Here is a 16,799-nt window from a genome sequence, read left to right as displayed (position 1 = left end):
AGTTGATCCTACATCGCACCCACTGCTCCCTGCCGCATCGCCGGAAGAGCGAGAAACTGAGAGGCAGCGACCGGAAGTAGCGTCATATTCGGGAGACGGCCAGCGACGTGCGCTGCCGCTTCGCTGTGTCCCAGTTTTCTGGCCGAAGTTCTGAATTAAGCAGGCGTGTAATGTGCACTTTATTAACCTTCATTGTCTAGAGTTGCTTCCGCGTCAATTTTTAACCGTAATGCTACCATGTTTTTAGAGATTCCCTAATGCGACTCCTAGAGACCAGAGATTTCCTACCCAAGCGCCCGTGGCTACTACATTGCCTTCGCGAGTAGTCCGGGCCGGACGTGTCGTCGGGTGCTCTGTGCTTCGTACGTGAAGCAACGGGCTCAAACAAATACGGAGGTGTCCCAAGTTCCTGATCCATTATTATAAGGAATTATAAAATCTGTGGGACCCCAACGCTCTGGGTTTCCCGAACTTCTTGCTGTTTTTCCCGATCAACGTTGTCGGCAATGATGACAGCTTAGCTGGAAGGCATGACGCATGAAGGTATGGAAGGCATGAAGGCATGAATCGAGCAAGCTGGAAGGCATGAACGGTTTTCGGCACGCGGAGGCTCTCTGCACACTCGCCGGTCGTGCATGCCCGTACGGCCCACAAAACGTCTCGAACCGTGCATGCCGCGGCAGCAACCGCTCTCCCCTGCTGTCCAGAATCAAGGCCGTCTCGAAAAGTGAGGTAAACGTGCAAGAGCGTGGATGATAGTGTGGTGAAAAATTGTGCTAGGGATTGTCATCCAAGGTGATTTTGAAAGAGGTGGTCGAATTTGTATCGCGATGCGAAATGCCGACCATCCACGGGGGCTCGTCGACGGCAGCAAATGCGCCTGCCCGAGCACGAGGTGCAGCGAGAGGCCGATGGATGGCGCTACCTGCGCGCAAGAATGTGAACACAGCATCGATAGCTAGAATGACTATCAGCGTGAAAATAAGGTTCCACACGTGAGAATGGGGAGGCGCGCTTTTCACGGCGGCAGTTTGAAACCGCTCCGGACAGCCCGCTGGCCCCGCCGGAGATGTTTAGGCTTACCACGGTGGCGGATATTTGATCGGCGCTTTCCCTAACCCATACCTGCCAGGTTTCCCGAATTTTCCGGGAGACTCCCGAATTTTTATGGTTTCGTACGATTGTACGACCAAAACAAAAATCTCCCGAAAACGCACCCGTCTTTGGCCAAATCTTTTTCCCAATGTGGCCACAATGTGAGGGAGGTATACCTGACAATACAACGCGACACCAATTGGCATCGTTATCAGTGAAGTGCTTAAAAAGCGTAGTCGGCCATGTGTAGATGGTGAACCTGTTCGACCCATTGTTAGTTTACTGTTTATAGAAACGCAGCGCCGCCGCCGCCGCTTTCATTTACACACGAGCACGGCCGTTCTGGACGGCGGTTCTGAAGATTTAGCAAGTCTCCAGTGGTGTAGCTTGTTGTTAGCTTAGACGAAACAACAAAACAGTTCAGTTCCTGCTGTTTTGTATTGCACTTGCAGTACTATTTCCAGGACTGTCTGATAAGGGTGGCCAGCCACGTCGAACATTTGAGTGGTCTAGCTTCTTGGTAGTTTGTACGAAGAAACAGTTCATTTCGTGCTACGTGTTAAGCAAATAAAAAAATGTGTGTAAAGTTACCCATTCTGTTGTAGCTACTACACCCCCCCCCCCCCCCCCCCCCAGTAAGATCTCCCTAATGCCATCCCGGCAAACCTGGCAGGTATGCTAACCGCGCGGACGATGCTTGTAGTGTCGTTTTCGCCCACATTATGAGCTCCTTTACTATACAAGCGACTTCATTTGTTTCTTAAGTGGCATCTTAAAGAGCGATCAGAAGCGGTCGGTCGAGCTACCCGCACCACTTCGCGGCTGGTGACGCGGCTGGTGACACACTCACGCCTCCCGTCCACGCCGCAGTCGTCTGCTCGCGCGTTCGTATCACCCGCACCGGAGTGATAAATGCGTACAGATCATCCGAATTTTTTTACATTGCACACAATGCATTTTGGCCGGGGAATTTCGAAAATTCGTATCACAACGAAATTCGTATCAACCAAATTCGTATCACCGAGATTCCACTGTATGTGCAGCAATGCCACACCCCGCGGACCAGCTGCGCAGCGACCCGGCACCAGCCCCTCCACGCGACGCGGCGACCGGCGGTGGCCGCATCGCTAGTTGCTCCTGCCTGCGTGCATCACAGGCCGCTGCACAGACCTTGTTACCATCTGTCCGAGTGTAAAAACAAAGTTACACATGCGAGGAAGGGGATGACGGTGTGCTGAAAAATTGTGCTAGGAATTGTGACTAGCGCTGGTAGTGAAAGCAGTGAACCAATATCTGCACAACTTTCCTGAATCCGTGAAACAGAAGTCGGCCATGAACTGTGTGGAGAGAACCCCTTTCTAAAGCTCACTGCGAGTGAAGTTGTTGCGTTAATACTTCCCTCAGGCTCTCCTTTTCTGAGGAAAGATTGTGTGAGCCTTCCATTCACCGGAGGTACTTGTGGCCCGTATCTGAACGGGAACAGAATACCGTATTTACTCGCGTAATCCTCGCACTCGCGTAATCCTCGCACTCGCGTAATCCTCGCACTCGCGTAATCCTCGCACTCGCGTAATCCTCGCACCCCTAATGTGAACCACCAAAACTTGGATTTTTTGGTTCCTCGCATAATTCTCGCACCCCCAACTTTGCAGCGGCGAAAGTTGCCTGCTCGCGAAACCCGCATGGTGCACGCGCCCTCCCCGCCGCCTCTCCGTTCGGCGGATAGCGCTGTGTATCCAAGGCCATCCAGGCGCCCTAACAACCTGCATGGCTACTCCCTAACAGGCGCCCAAACACACTACTCACACTGTCCTTGAGCCGGTTTCGCGCATGTTTCGCGTGCGCGCAACTAGACGGTGTTCGCGCAGCCCGCTGTCGTGTCGCCGTCGTGGTCGAGTCCACTCTAGTCAGTGAGTCACTCGCTTCAGTGGTGGATAGCTCGCTGCCATTTTGAGAACTTTTTGATCTCTTTGTTTTGTGCTTGGTGCCGGTTCGCCATGGGGAGGAACGCCAGCTACACTGCCGCTTTCAAATTGAAAGCGAAAGAGTACGCGATCGAACACGGCAACCGTGCCGCAGGCAGGCACTTCGGCGTCGCCGACTTCAGCGTGCGTTACTGGAGTAGGGCGCGCACATACGACGACGAGATAGGGCGCGCGCCAGGAAGCAAAAGCGGAAATTTCATGGTCGCTGATCGACGGGAGACTGTTTACGTTGTAAATAATAAAATAAAAAGAAATAGCTGCTGTTGGCAACACTGAGCTTACATATACAAAAAACGACCGCTACATTTAGCGGGATTGGTATAAGGCAAATTGGCAACACTGTGCACCGGATTTTTTTTCCCCCCCGCATAATTCTCGCACCCCTAATTTTGCATTGACTTTTCCGAAAAAAAAGTGCGAGGATTATGCGAGTAAATACGGTAGGCTCTTTGGGCTAAATGGTCACCGCAGCGCCAGCACTTCCGGATATGGTGTCATCTGCCGCCGGCCAATCGCAAAAGGCAGCCAGGGCTCTGACCAGCCCCCCGTGGCAGGGGTTGTTTGTTTTGATGAAAAAAAGATGGTTTGGGTATATTTTCACATAAAATAAACACGTTTTTCGAATTCAGCGTCAGGAAAACCATAATGTAATGCCCCCAACAAATTTTTTTTTCAAAAAGTTCTTCACCAGTCCTTTAAATTAAGAAGAGGGCTGTGATTTTTCTGGTGTTCCAAGTGTTCTGGTGTCACATTATTGGTTTCAGGTGCAGGTTATTTGAGTGACCAAACTTTTTGGTGTTGGGATGTTGGTGGGCAGGAATGTTTGAGGACTGCAATGTTCAGAAGAGGTCAGGGTGTTTGAAGGCGAGAGTGTTTGCGGTCTCCTTATGTTAGGCCCAGAGAGTATCAGTTTCAGAGGGCCCAGAAATCTGACGAACGTACCAATGTTCTCCCAACACCAATTGTCACACGAATAAAATGTGAGACAAAAGAGCACCACAGGAGAACACCACACGAAGGAGAAAAAAAGCAGACTACTGTAGACATGTGATGCCAAGTTCTGTTCTGTTGCCTGACATCGGAAGAAAGCAGTGATGCTTTAAAGGAGCACTGACACCAATTTTCGGCGTTTACATTATTGCACAGTTCGCTTCCTTCACTCAACAGAATACCCTGGCTGAAATATGAGCGGCCTGCGATGCGAAGAACATAGTTCAATTGGATCTCATTTATCGCGCCGACGGAGCAGTGCGCGGAGTGGCACTCAGCAAATGGACATCAACGTGAAATCATCCAGGAAGAGCCAAAAGAAGTGACGCGGCAGCGCTCATCAAAAGCTCGTGACGTCACTTCACGCGCGCGGCCCCACGAGCGGCGAGCGGGCACAACACCCTCTCAAGCGGGTGCCGGTGACGTCCGCACAAAGCGGTGAGGTCAGGCCGGGATTCTGTCATATGCGCCGTTCGGGATGAAAGCGCGGGAATTTGAGACAAACGATTTTCAGGCCGTTAAATGTAATTAACTGTTGCGCGCTGAAGTATTTTAAGTGCTGTTTCAGGTTCGCCAGACCATTAAGCACCGATAAAAGCAATAAAAGTCTCACAAAATTTTCGTGTCAGTGCTCGTTTAAGTTCGCTACTAGGGTGACGGTCTCGGGACGCATTGCATAACCACGAGCCATGATATGTAATCTGGCCGTGTGATGCCGTCTCGCAATGGCTGTGTGCGCAGGATTTGAGGGGCTATGAACCCGCGCTAGTTACAAACACATACTGTGGCATTTTTCTTTTATTTGGACTCCTGTCATTTTCACTGAAGCTTAGCCGCGCTCAACCTTTCTTAGTCTTGTATCTGTGTCCGTTATGTGTATTTTGGGTTTGGGTATCACAAAGGCAACGTCTCGCCAAAAGTGTTCTTTATTCTCTCCAGTATTCTTGATCAGAACCTGGCATTCCCCCTGTAAAATTGCGTTTTGGTGCAAAATAAGCGTGTCAGGCACACTGCAGCTTTACTCTTTGAGCTTTGTCGACCACTGGTGTGGGCTGTACGCGTGAAGGTACGGCAGTGAGCAAAGCTTGACCGTGTGTACATGGACGTGGGGATTTCAACGTCTGCCGACGTTGTGTCAGCTGCTGTTAAAGTCGAGAAGAAAATCATGGTCCTTATTTCGAGGTTAAACGCCTTTCGTCCCTGTTTATTTCCCCCTCTCCTCCTGCCACAGTCCCTGCTGGCAGAGGGCGTCCCCCTGGAGAGCTTCCCGGCGTCCCTCGAGCTCCCTCCCGAGTCCAGCCCGTACCCGGTCAAACTGCTGGGCACGCCCCGGGCTACGGGGGAGCTCCGCTTGTTGGGTGAGCCCCCATCTCTCTCTCTCTCTCTCTCCCTCCCTACCTCTCTCTCTCTCCCTCTCTCTTCTCTTCTCTTTTCTTTTCTTTTCTTTTCTTCTCTCCTCTCCTCTCCTCTCTTCTCTTCTCTTCTCTTCTCTTCTCTTCTCTTCTCCTCTCCTCTCCTCTCCTCTCCTCTCCTCTCTTCTCTTCTCTTCTCTTCTCTTCTCTGCTGGAACTATCCAGAGTGGAACATTAATGTCCCACGTGTTGAGGCTTTGCATCCAGAGGGAATAAGAGTTCCTGTAGTGCAACAAAGTTGTGGCAGACTGAAAACGGGAATAGTGTTGCTGCTATAATGCACATGGGGCTTCAGTGTATGGATGATCGAATTTGCTTTTAGTCGAGGTGGCCAGAGGCGTTTGATGTAGGCAGTTGTGAAACTCCGCCTCAGAAAACAGCCTGCACCTGGACACCCTACACTTCGAAACGTGCGCACGCACTACCGAAAAGACATCGTAATTATGCAAGCCGACAGTTTCACATTGAGCTTGATTTTAAAACTGTAGAATTCTTTATTTTCGTACTTTCATAAGCTAGTATTCATTGCTTTCTCAACTCTGCTCTTTATGTTGCGATAGTCTGTGCAGCTGCTCTTGCGATAGTATCGCAGCTGATCTTGCGGTAGTCTGCGCAGCTGCTCTGCTCTTTATGTTGCGATAGTCTGCGCTCTGCTCTTTATGTTTCGCATCTGCACAGCTGCCTCGACCAATTGGCGCAACACAAGTCCAACCTGAACTACTAAATTTGCAATTTTCACTCAGCCCAAAGCATACTATATGCCAGAACTAATCTGGTCATGGCTCGAAATAATTCTCTCAAGAATGCGTGAGGCGGTCGAAATTAATTTTAACACTTTTTTGGCCTCCTGAAGTCAGCGGATTAGGTGAAGCAGACGATAAAGCACAAACGACGACGCATCTGGGTGAGCACACGGTCGTCTTTTTTTTTGCATACTCTTGCTTCGAACGCATATAAAACACTCCGTGGTGAATGCCCTGGGTTTTTTCGGTACAAAAAGTTTTTGTAAGCACCTAAATCCGATTTTTTGCCCAGGTTGCTGAGCCCGGCATGTCAGAGAGTCGGGTCGCACTGCACAGCGGTGCAACGGTGAAGCCTCTTGTGTAGTGAATTTTGTCCACTACAGATGGCGCCACTGTACAAAAAAAAAAAACCCAAAACAGTGCAACAATCATAGGGACACTTTTGGATGCACAGGGACTTTGGGGAGTCTAACCAACTGTCGACATGGCTGTGACAGTGATTTTGTTTTGTGGGATTATCGTTAAATACATGGTCTCCTTAATGGCTCTGTGGCTAACCTACGATATGTACTGCTGACAATGAGGTCGTACGACTAATGTTGGGCCATGGTTGCTGTTTTTTTAAGGTTAAAAATCAAAATGCACACCTGTCTTTCGAGATTTTGGTGCACATTAAAGATCCGCTGTTAGTCTAAGTTACTGTGTACTATCCTGTAAACCACGTATAGTAGACTTGGTTGGTGAAAGCACAAAGTTGAAGTAAATTGCCTTTCGCACTGTTTCGTAATGAAAACAGATGATCTGTGAGGGGTAAAGTTGTTCAAATGATGATTTTGGTGAGCACAGATGGTTGAGAGGAAATGAGGGTAGTAGCGCCTTGCAATTACAAGGCATAATGGGTTAATTCATTCCTCTATACTGTGGAAAGAGGCACTCAGTAGATACACGGGTAGGCTGTACACTTGAGCACGCTCCTTTTGGAGTACAGCCAGTGGTACAAGTCTTGGTGCTACTCTTGGGCTTTCCGCTGAAGTCCCTCTTTTAAAGGAGAACTGACGTGAAATTTCAGAGCCGAGACAAGTATGCAGAAAGCTTGCTTTATACGTGGAGACGTCTCTGAGGAAGTTTCAGCCGTAACCGTTCAGTATAGCACGCATGAAATCAATTTTAATCATCTGTGCAGGCATGAGAAATCTCAGAATGAATACCCGTGTGTTCGTTTGGTCAAAAAGGAAACTTAGACGAATAAGCGAGGCTGTAAATAATTATTTACGGTCTGACCGACTGTCCAATGCGCCGTTATAAAATTTCAGGGCTGGTAGGCACCCATAGCAGCGAGAGAAAAAACGTAACACGAGAATTTTGTGGCAGTACAGTAGCAGACCGGTTCTTCGGACCTGGAGGGTCACGAAAAGTAGTCCGAATAAAAGAGCAGTCCGGAAAATTTGTGAGTCATTACTTCTGTGGGTAAACTGGCCGTTCCTCGGGAAAGTCCGAAACATCCAGCAAGTCCGAATTTTCCGAGTCTGAAAAAACGGTCGGCTACTGTACTCTTTTAAGGGGGCGCACTGGTCTTAGAAACTTTTTGTCTGCTTTTCAACCAGTTTTGACAGAACTTCATGGGCTTGTGCAGTTTTTTTTTTAGCAGATTTTAAATATCTAATTAGTTTTGTTGTGAGATAACTAGTTTCAGAGTTAATTAAAATTTTTCTTTGATCGCTCTTGAGAGCGATAGGGAAAAAACTATTCAACAAAAAGATTACCAGCGAGACATGAATACCAGAAGTTGTGGAGAATGAAACATGGAAAGCAGTTCTTTTTTTGTTTTGCGATCACATGCACATTTACATCAATTCTAAGTTTGAAGTTTGAGCTACTCCTGCTAACCAATTTAAAATAATGCTAATCAAGCAACTACTGAAACACAAAATGCAAAATCTGCTTCCCATATTGCATGGTTTTCACATTCAGCTTCACAGTGCAAAAGAAATGATCTTCCTAGCTGCACTACATGCTGGGATGTACCTCTCGAGAATTTTGTATCACTGCCATACCACTCGTGGCGAAAAAGGGAGGAATTATGGGGAAAATAATTATTTCTTTGTCGAAATGGGTCCTCTGTGGCTTTTATAAATACGTGGTACTGTTCCACGTACAGAATTTTCGGAGGAAAAACTGTGCAAATCAAGAGAAAAGTGACACTTAAAAAAATGCTTCTTTGGGCAATTTTTTGGTCCCGAAGACCCAGGTGGCCCCTTAACGATTGCAGCTGCGACAAGTGGTTTCTTTGTTCCCTTGCCACCCCGTCCCAGGCTACAGTACGTGCGTGCTGGGTGTCCACAGCCGATGTGTGCTGTCCCACCCGCCGCCCGCGGTCACTGTGGTGGCCCCCCTGCCGCTGCTCGAGGTGACTGCCGACCTGCCCCAGGCAGCGCACTTTGCCACCGTTGGGGACGCCGCCCACGTGGTCAACAACTACGCGCTCGTGCTCTACGCTGGCGAGAGGTGCGTGTGCGATTCCAGGCAATCCACGATGCTTGGTGTGTGCTTGTGTGCGTGTGTGTGTACGTGTGCGGACAGGTGCAAGAGTGAAGGAAACGGTTCATACCCGATCTAAAGGTATATTTCAACACAACATCAATCTCTCTTTTTTTTTCAGCATGATAGAAAGCTGGTCGAGTCGGTCTGATACGTCGTACAAAAAAACAGGACAAAGATGACACTCGGAACAAGAATACATATTGAGGGAGACGTCAAGGGCAGCCGTCGCCCAGAAGAGACGTCGCAGACTCAGTCAAAACGGCGCGTTTATTCCAAGAGGCAACTGAGAATACCAGCACGAGGAATGATGATGTGTATGGGTATAAGAAACAGATGAGGTACGACACGGTGATGATAATGGTCGGGAGAAGCAGACACTCCGGAGTGCAAGGTGGATTGGACACGAAAGTAGCAGGCACCTTCCAGGTGTCCTTGAGCGAGCACTATCGTAGCGCGCACACAAATGCTCACAATATGTTGATGCACTTCTTTACTAGCAGCTGGGAACTTCATTCTGAAATTTATAATGCAGTTGGTCCTGTAACCCAGACACATTCATCATCATCATCATCACCAGCATGCCTACGCCCACTGCAGGGCAAAGGCCTCTTCCATTATTTTCCAATTACCCCGGTCCTGTGCTAAGTGTGACCATTATCCCCGCAAACTTCTTGATCTCACCTGCCCACCTAACTTTCTGCCACCCCCTGCAACACTTGCCTTCTCAGCGATCTGCTCTGTTATCCTGTTACAAAATCCACTCTGTTATAAACAGAAAAAAAAGGAAGAAAAAGTATGCAAGTCATATTAACTACATGCATCATCCCAGGAAGTGCGACTCAGCTCCTTGCAGATTGAATGATGAATCGCTTACACACATTAACCCTCCCTGGCTGATATGGCGAGCTTCTACTACTATCTCATCCCGTTGGTTTTTACTCTGTGCCGTCATCTTTTTCCCACCTTTTTGTACAATGCATTTTTTTCTTTCCAATCAGCATAGTGAACCCACTGCAAGGCTTTCCTGTTTCGGACATGATGAGCAGTGTATTGACATCCTTCCAATTAAGGCATGCCTTTGAAACTTGCTCCACTGAGGTGAGGTTGGCAATCACTCAGCCTAGGAAGGTCCTGATACGTTGTGTCAAGACTCTGGTTCTGGGCAGCAGCTCTCACTGAGGTTCTTCCTAGGCATCGTGCGAGTTGCCAAGAACAACGTGTAGTATCCTGTGTGGCCCATTTAGCTCTGCTAATGAAAGTGGGCCGCTTCTCTGCGAGGGACGGAGTGTCCGTTTTATTAAAACACCATTGTCGCCTGCCTCTAGTATCTAGCAGTTGGGTAATTGGGACCCACAGTTAGCTTCAGGTGGCACAACTATCAGTTTTGCAGTCTATATTACCGTCACTCTGGAATTGACACCACCACAACAAAAGGGTAACGACAAGAAAAGCTGCAATTGCATTATCTCGCGTAATTATGCAAAAAATGCAAACGATTGCAGGAGGAGGAATCTAACTTAGAGATGTGTAGTGATTGGCGAGGCTCATAGCCTCTACTCCAGGCCAACGCCACACAATGCACACAGAGTACAGGGCATCTTAAATGTGAATGAAAAGGTGCCAAGAGGAAAAGCAAAAAACAAAGAGAGAGAGAGATAGTGCGCACCCCTGGGGGATCCATAGCACCTGCGTCAGAAATGAAATGTACACAAATGGCATAACCTCTACTGTCAACCTGACAAATAGAAACTTGGTGCTGTGCGTGTGGTTTGGAGCCGGCTCAGAAGCAGTTCACTGGATGTTCACAAGTTTGCCCATCCCTCACATATGAGTGGGGGATGGGCCGTGAAGACAAAAAAACACGATTTCGTTCGTTCAGTTTCATAGAACTACGTAGCTAGTGGTAACTCACGCGGGTCACTTCCAGCCGTGAAAACTTTCTTTTTTTTTTACAGAACAAAACCACAACAAATATTGAAAAACTTCAGTTTCGTACTTCAACGACGTTATATGGGAGAGTTTGTTGCTGGGCTAGCTGGTTAACAAAACCTGGCAGGGACAATGCTGGTCCCTGTCCCAGCATTGTCCCTGCCAGTTTTTGTTAACAATTAATCCTTTGTTTCTATGTTCAGCTGGTTTCTTCTAGACATAATACGGGCCAGCTACAAAATCAGTTTTCGGTGAGTTAACTGTGCATTGCCACTCAAGGGGTACGGTCAAACTGGAATCACCGACCCTACTGCCACAGCCCAACTACGTTTCTTGGCAGTGGCTTCGTCGTCCAATGGTCGCAAATCATACGCACACAATTTTGTGATGTCATTGAGAAAGCGCTGCAAAATGGCTGGGGCCCACTGCTTCACCTCTTCCCTTAATATCTCCGTAATTTGTTTGAATTTTGCCATGAATTTGGTGCCATTGTCATGGGGCCAAACCAGTCTTTCGAATGAGCTGCGCCACTATGTTGTTCCAATGACCCCTTTGATCCAGTGTGACCAAGCTTTCAATATGTCAAAGTTGAGATGGAGGGGCCAGGGGTCAGGGACGCGGTGTTACTTTCTGAAGCAGTTTGGTTGGAATAGGCAACAGGTGGGGGTGTAGATGTTCTTGCAACCCCCTCGCTGCGTGTACATAAAACCATCGAGTTTTCGTACGGAAGACATTCTCAGTTCAGCAGACGTGCGTGTACTAATTTCCTAATTCTGTTGCATTTATTAAGGCTATCAAGCACTAAGACAAACCATGTTTTTTTGTCATATTACTTTGCCGTTCCATCAATCTCTGCCTGCCAGCCTGAGGGTTGCTCACTTCGTTTGTTTTTATTTTTATATTTTTACCCTGTCAACAAGCTCAAGTACACCCCAGAGCGTGCAGTGGAAAGTGACAGTTTGTTGGGGCTTGCAAAGAGCTCGTAAGAAAGCTGGTGGGAAAAGGAATCAAGGACAACAATGTCCTCAGACATAGTCAGGTTGTTTGGGCAGGTAAGGGTGACATTAGAGCCAGGTTACGTGTCTTTAGTCACTTTAGACAATGTCTTAAAAACGTAGCTTTGTGCAAAGTTGTTTGGGATATGTAATGCAAAATTTTCGCTCTCTTTTTTTTTTTTTTTGTTCCGTATTGTTGGTGTGCTTCTGGTGTAAAAAAGTACTACGGGCGAAAGTAATAAAAGATTTTCGTCCCAACCTTGTGTGATGTCCATCTGTTGTTCTCCAAGCTGACAGTTTGAGAAAGTGGAGGGGGCTTACGGAGATTGTTCGCTTCCCTTTCAGGCGCGAATGTGAGCTGATGCTGACCAACATGGGGAGCGAGCCGATCGAGATGTTGGAGCTCAACCTGCAGACCAAGCTGGACAAAGGTGGGGGGGTTTTGTGTGTGCTTCGGTTCATGCTTGAAATGCTTCTTTCTTTCTTTGTTTTTTGTCTTTTTAACGACTATGTTTTTTTAACCAATAAGGACGCAGCCATACCCTCACGAAATGCAGCCGCTATTCCGGGCAGTAATTGCAACGGCAAAATGACAGTTTGGTTCATTGAAAAGACTGCTTTCTCGTGATAACGATGACACCAATTCTGTCACGAATTCTAAACAAATAATTGAGATATTTAATGAGAACAGGCGAAGCAGTGGCAAGTCTTCAACCACTGTACGGCAGTTTCTGCTTGACATGACAGAATCCTGTGTGTAGAGTTAATAATAAGCCAGCACCAAGAAATGTATCGAGTGGGGGGGGGGGGGGGGGGGGGGGGGGAGATGGCAGTGGGGCCTCTAGTTCCGGTCTGATTGTGCCGTTGAATGCTGATGTACAGTTACCACAGTGACAAGTATGTTTTTACCCCTGGCCCATGTTACATCCCACCTGCCCAAAATCCGACACTGCAGTGCAAAATTCGAAAGTTCACTGGGGCTCTTTCATTTACAGTCCCGGACTTATTGCAGACTCCCCGAGAAGCAGTCCGGCATTCGGTTTTCCCGTGTATCTTTACAGCTTTGGAGAATCCTCGGACTAGCCGTGGACTATCCGCAGTACGCGAGTCCGAGGCTGTAAATCGAAGAGCCCCGCTATTGCAGCTTTTGGATTGAGAGAGCATCTTCCATGGCTGGAATGGGGCTGAGTGGGTCGCCAAAGGCTAGTTCTCTTTCAAATTGAACTACCGTATTTACTCGCATAATAATCGCACTCGCGTAATGATCGCACTGCTGAAGTTTGTCGTCACAATACGACTTTTTTTTTTAATTTCCCGCGCAATGATCGCACCCGCAACTTGCCGCAGCCATATGTTGTATGCGTGCCAAGTCTAGCTGATGATGGTAGTGGTTACCTATGTTTCCTCTTCTTTCAAAGCGGACATGGCTACGTTACTGCCGCAGACTAGCCGATATTAGCGATGTCGGCAAGCATGAGTTCATTATTGGTGCAGAGGAAACTCTCACTACATGCTCATAATGTACTCACAAGACAAAGAAAAAAACGCTTTGAGCTTGCTGCGTCGGCAGCCGTGTCTGTTTTTATTTCACGCACTCTGACAGCAGCAGCCACTAATAGGTCGACCTGTTCTCACCTCGCAGCAAACTCGTTCCGGCGCGTTCTGTAATTCATGAAAACAGTGCATTTTGCGTCACTTGCAATGCGGCTAGAGGCGGTCCATTGAGTTTTTATTACGTTGTTATTTATCATGGTTATTATTTTCATGAGACCTATCATAAAAATTGTGACCTTCAACTTGCGTTTTCTGCGCCGAAACTTTTTTCGCGAAAAATTTACCTCGCCTAATGAACGCACCCCTAAAGTTGCATTATATATTTGGATATAAATGTGCGATCATTGCGCGAGTAAATACGGTAATATGCATTTTGTGTTCCTGGTCCCTTGAAAGCTGCATTGATTGCCACTGGAATCGAGTGGCAATCACCATTGTGTCGTATATGTATAGATTTGAACAGGGGCGGATCCAGGTTTCTTCTGGGGGGGGGGGGGGGGTCAGCTTCTATTGACGGTGATGACGATGATGATGGTTATGATTATGAGGAGGGGGATAGTAGCCTTTCTATTCACCAAAATTTTTGATAACCAAAAATACATGGAATAGAAAAAAACCATCAACTAGACTTTCTACAACCTGAGGGTTCATCTTAGTTGCGCTACCAATTCCAAAATAAAAGAGGTAGGGGGGGTCAGGACATCCGGACCCCCTCTCTGGATCTGCCAATGATTTTGAATGGAACTATTAGTTTAGTCAGCTGCCCCTGCTAGACACGAAGATTGCTTGAGGATGTCGTCTTTCTTCACAACTGTGGAGTGGTGTCGCTTCCATGCACCTCATCCTCCGGTCCATGTGCGGATGGATGCAGAGTCCCAGCGGAGCCTGATCCGTTGGGATGCGGAGTCCCTGCAGTCCCAGCTGCCCCTGCTTCCCGAGGCCGCGGCCACCCTCAAGCTGGAGGTGCACGGACAGGCTCCTTTCCTCCTTCCCGGTGCGTAGCACTCCGAGTCATTGTACCAAGCCATGTTGTTATGGAGAAGGCCACAGAGAGGCTAAGTGGAGTAGAGTTTTGGTTTGGGCTAGTTGGTATCGCTGGTCCACAGCTCCGTGTAGTGCAAAAAACGGGCGACCACGGAAAGATGTAACAGGCACAAGTGTTTGTGCCTGTTACATTTTTCTGTGGTTGTGGTGGTGGTAAAAATATTTATTTGAGCTTGAAGGGAAAGGGAAGTGGTCAGCCTCCTATGTTGTCTGTTTTATTTTTTTATTTTTTTGCACTACATGAAGCTAGAGTAGTGGAGTGTAGCACGTGGGCCTAATCTCCAGTGAAGAAAAATAGGGCACTGTCTCGTGGTCGGCGTGGAAATGTTGCAAATACAGTATTTTCGCGCGTATAACCCGCACCTAAGAAGATGCAAAAATTTCAGGGGCGAAGTAGAGGAGTGAAACATGGCTTTGGCAGGAAAAGATGTCACAAGAATGGATAAAACACAAAATAGTGCACCTTGCAAGGATGCCAACAAGGCCAAAGCATAGGCATACAATTCCTTCACATCCAAGCCCTGTCACACAGCAGGTCTAATGATATTTAGAGCAAATGTCATTAGTTCGGCACTACACAAGCATACCGAATGGCATTCAAGGCAAATGGCATTTAGCGGCTAAATGAGGTTGGGAGCTCATTCAGTGGCCAAATGAATAGCCTCCACAGTAGTGGCGTGTCACTGGCAAGTTCAGTAATAAACCAAAGCATACTATTTCTAAAAACTCTCAGTAAACATATTTTCCCTTTCATTTTGTTTTTCAGATAAGGAAATACAAACAAGTACTTACAAAAAAAATATGTTTTTGCTGCTACCCTCATATAGATATTTTGTGGACTTGCCTCAGCTTGCGGCATCTACTTACGTCGCCTGACACGGCAATTTTCTTCTTTTGAATTAAAAAAAAAAAAAGAATTACCTGTCAGGTCTTTAAAAACTGTTATCTATAAAAACATTCCAGATGCACTTGAACTATGATTTTGCAATTTTATGAGCTTGCTAATCGTCACCGCTATCACTGTCAAATGGCATTTCTTTCGTGGCATGTAAATGCGCACAGACAAACCGAATGTTATTAACAGCTAATGTCATTCCCTTTGAGTGGCATTAGATTTTAGAGTGACATTAGATTAGAGTAGCATTAGATTAGACATGCAAGGTGATGGCAAAAGCAGTAATATGTTTCCAGGCCAACTTTATTGCAGATATGTGCAACTCAGAGAACAAGCGTGTCGTCGTACTTTCATTTGAAGTGGGGCAATTTTATTTGCAGCCTTGCGTCGATTTTTCTGATAAACATGCGCCTGGAAACTTGCCTTTAGAAACCGCATTTTATAACGCAAATTGGTTTGCTCGGTATTGAGTTTTCCAGTGCCCTCTGGGACACCAAGCACAATAAAGGGTGCAAGTAACCTTCATCTTCTTTATCACAAATGCTTCTTGCAATTAAGAGAAAAGCACCCAGTGTAGGCAGGTTTCCACGTGTACCTCCATGATGCATGTTTTGGTTCTCATGCGTCCTGTGTCAGGCCCACTTGCGATCTTGTGAAGTACCGTATTAGCACGATCCTAACGCGCACCCTTTTTTTTTTTTTTTTTTTGTTAAATGTAGGTCTAATATTTCTGTGCGCATTACAATCGCACACAAAGCAAAATCAGATTCATAGTAAAATCCAACTCAATCCAATCCAAAATGATCCGCCAATATCGCGCGCGTAAATTTTGGCGCACCTAAAACGCCTCCTAAAAAAATGTCTTCTACCGGGTGCGCGGCTTAGTGTGGTGTCATGTTGCGCGGTAGAATCGGCGGCAAGCTATATTTTTCAATTTCCCCAATGTAAACTAAACTGCGTGTTACAGGGGGGGGGGGTTGCGTCAGAATTGGGAAAATGCGGTAATCAACTGAAGCAGTACATTCAGGTCCCAGTTTTCGGCTTTCTAAGAACACTGTGGTAACACGGCCATGAGCACTGCATTTTTTTGGGTGCACAACCGTGGCAATGCACAGCTTTTATTCCCGTCACTCTCTTAGGAACAAAAAAAAAATCAACATAAAAAAAAAGCAATAGCCTCACGTTGAAAAGAGTTTAACTATGCTCACACCAAAATTGTCGCTCACATTTTTTGGGCAAAAAAAAAAAATTACGCCATATCCACGGAATGAATGATGATAAGTGGGGCGAAGCTCAAGAGGGGGAGATCATCGGTAACCGTAACTCTCCCGTGAAAGTTCGCCCATTACATCATTAAGAAAGACGTAAGACTGTGTGCGTACATTGTACAAATCAACTTTTATTTTCGGAGTCAATGCTCCCAGGCCCAGACCTGGTGAAAGACCCCGCGCCATCGAGGACTACCCCGCACCTCCACCACAATTTGTCACGTAGGATGGTACACAACGGTAAAGAAAGAACTTTTATTTAGGGCGAACTTGTGCCCGAACAAGACGAGAGGAAACGAGCAAAGGTCCTTGCGTCTCGTTCGATCTCCGAGAACGACTGCCTGCGTT

The 16,799-nt window shown here is 47.1% G+C and overlaps 1 protein-coding gene across 1 annotated transcript in view; it reads left to right on the top strand.

Annotated features, from left to right (window-relative positions):
* LOC144165788 (trafficking protein particle complex subunit 9-like) overlaps nucleotides 1–16,799 on the top strand; it is a 94,704-nt gene that overhangs the window by 36,453 nt on the left and 41,452 nt on the right. Inside the window, exons 13-16 of the mRNA XM_077695562.1 lie at nucleotides 5,302–5,428; nucleotides 8,538–8,730; nucleotides 12,036–12,121; nucleotides 14,116–14,238. Coding sequence (XP_077551688.1) covers nucleotides 5,302–5,428; nucleotides 8,538–8,730; nucleotides 12,036–12,121; nucleotides 14,116–14,238 — 529 coding nt within the window. The remainder of the gene's footprint in view (nucleotides 1–5,301; nucleotides 5,429–8,537; nucleotides 8,731–12,035; nucleotides 12,122–14,115; nucleotides 14,239–16,799) is intronic.

The sequence above is a fragment of the Haemaphysalis longicornis genome, unplaced genomic scaffold (assembly GCF_048455015.1).
Source record: "Haemaphysalis longicornis isolate Haplotype H1 unplaced genomic scaffold, Haemaphysalis longicornis Haplotype H1 scaffold_15, whole genome shotgun sequence".
In the NCBI taxonomy this organism is placed as follows: Eukaryota; Metazoa; Arthropoda; class Arachnida; order Ixodida; family Ixodidae; genus Haemaphysalis; species Haemaphysalis longicornis.
This window is presented reverse-complemented; position numbering and strand designations above follow the sequence as displayed.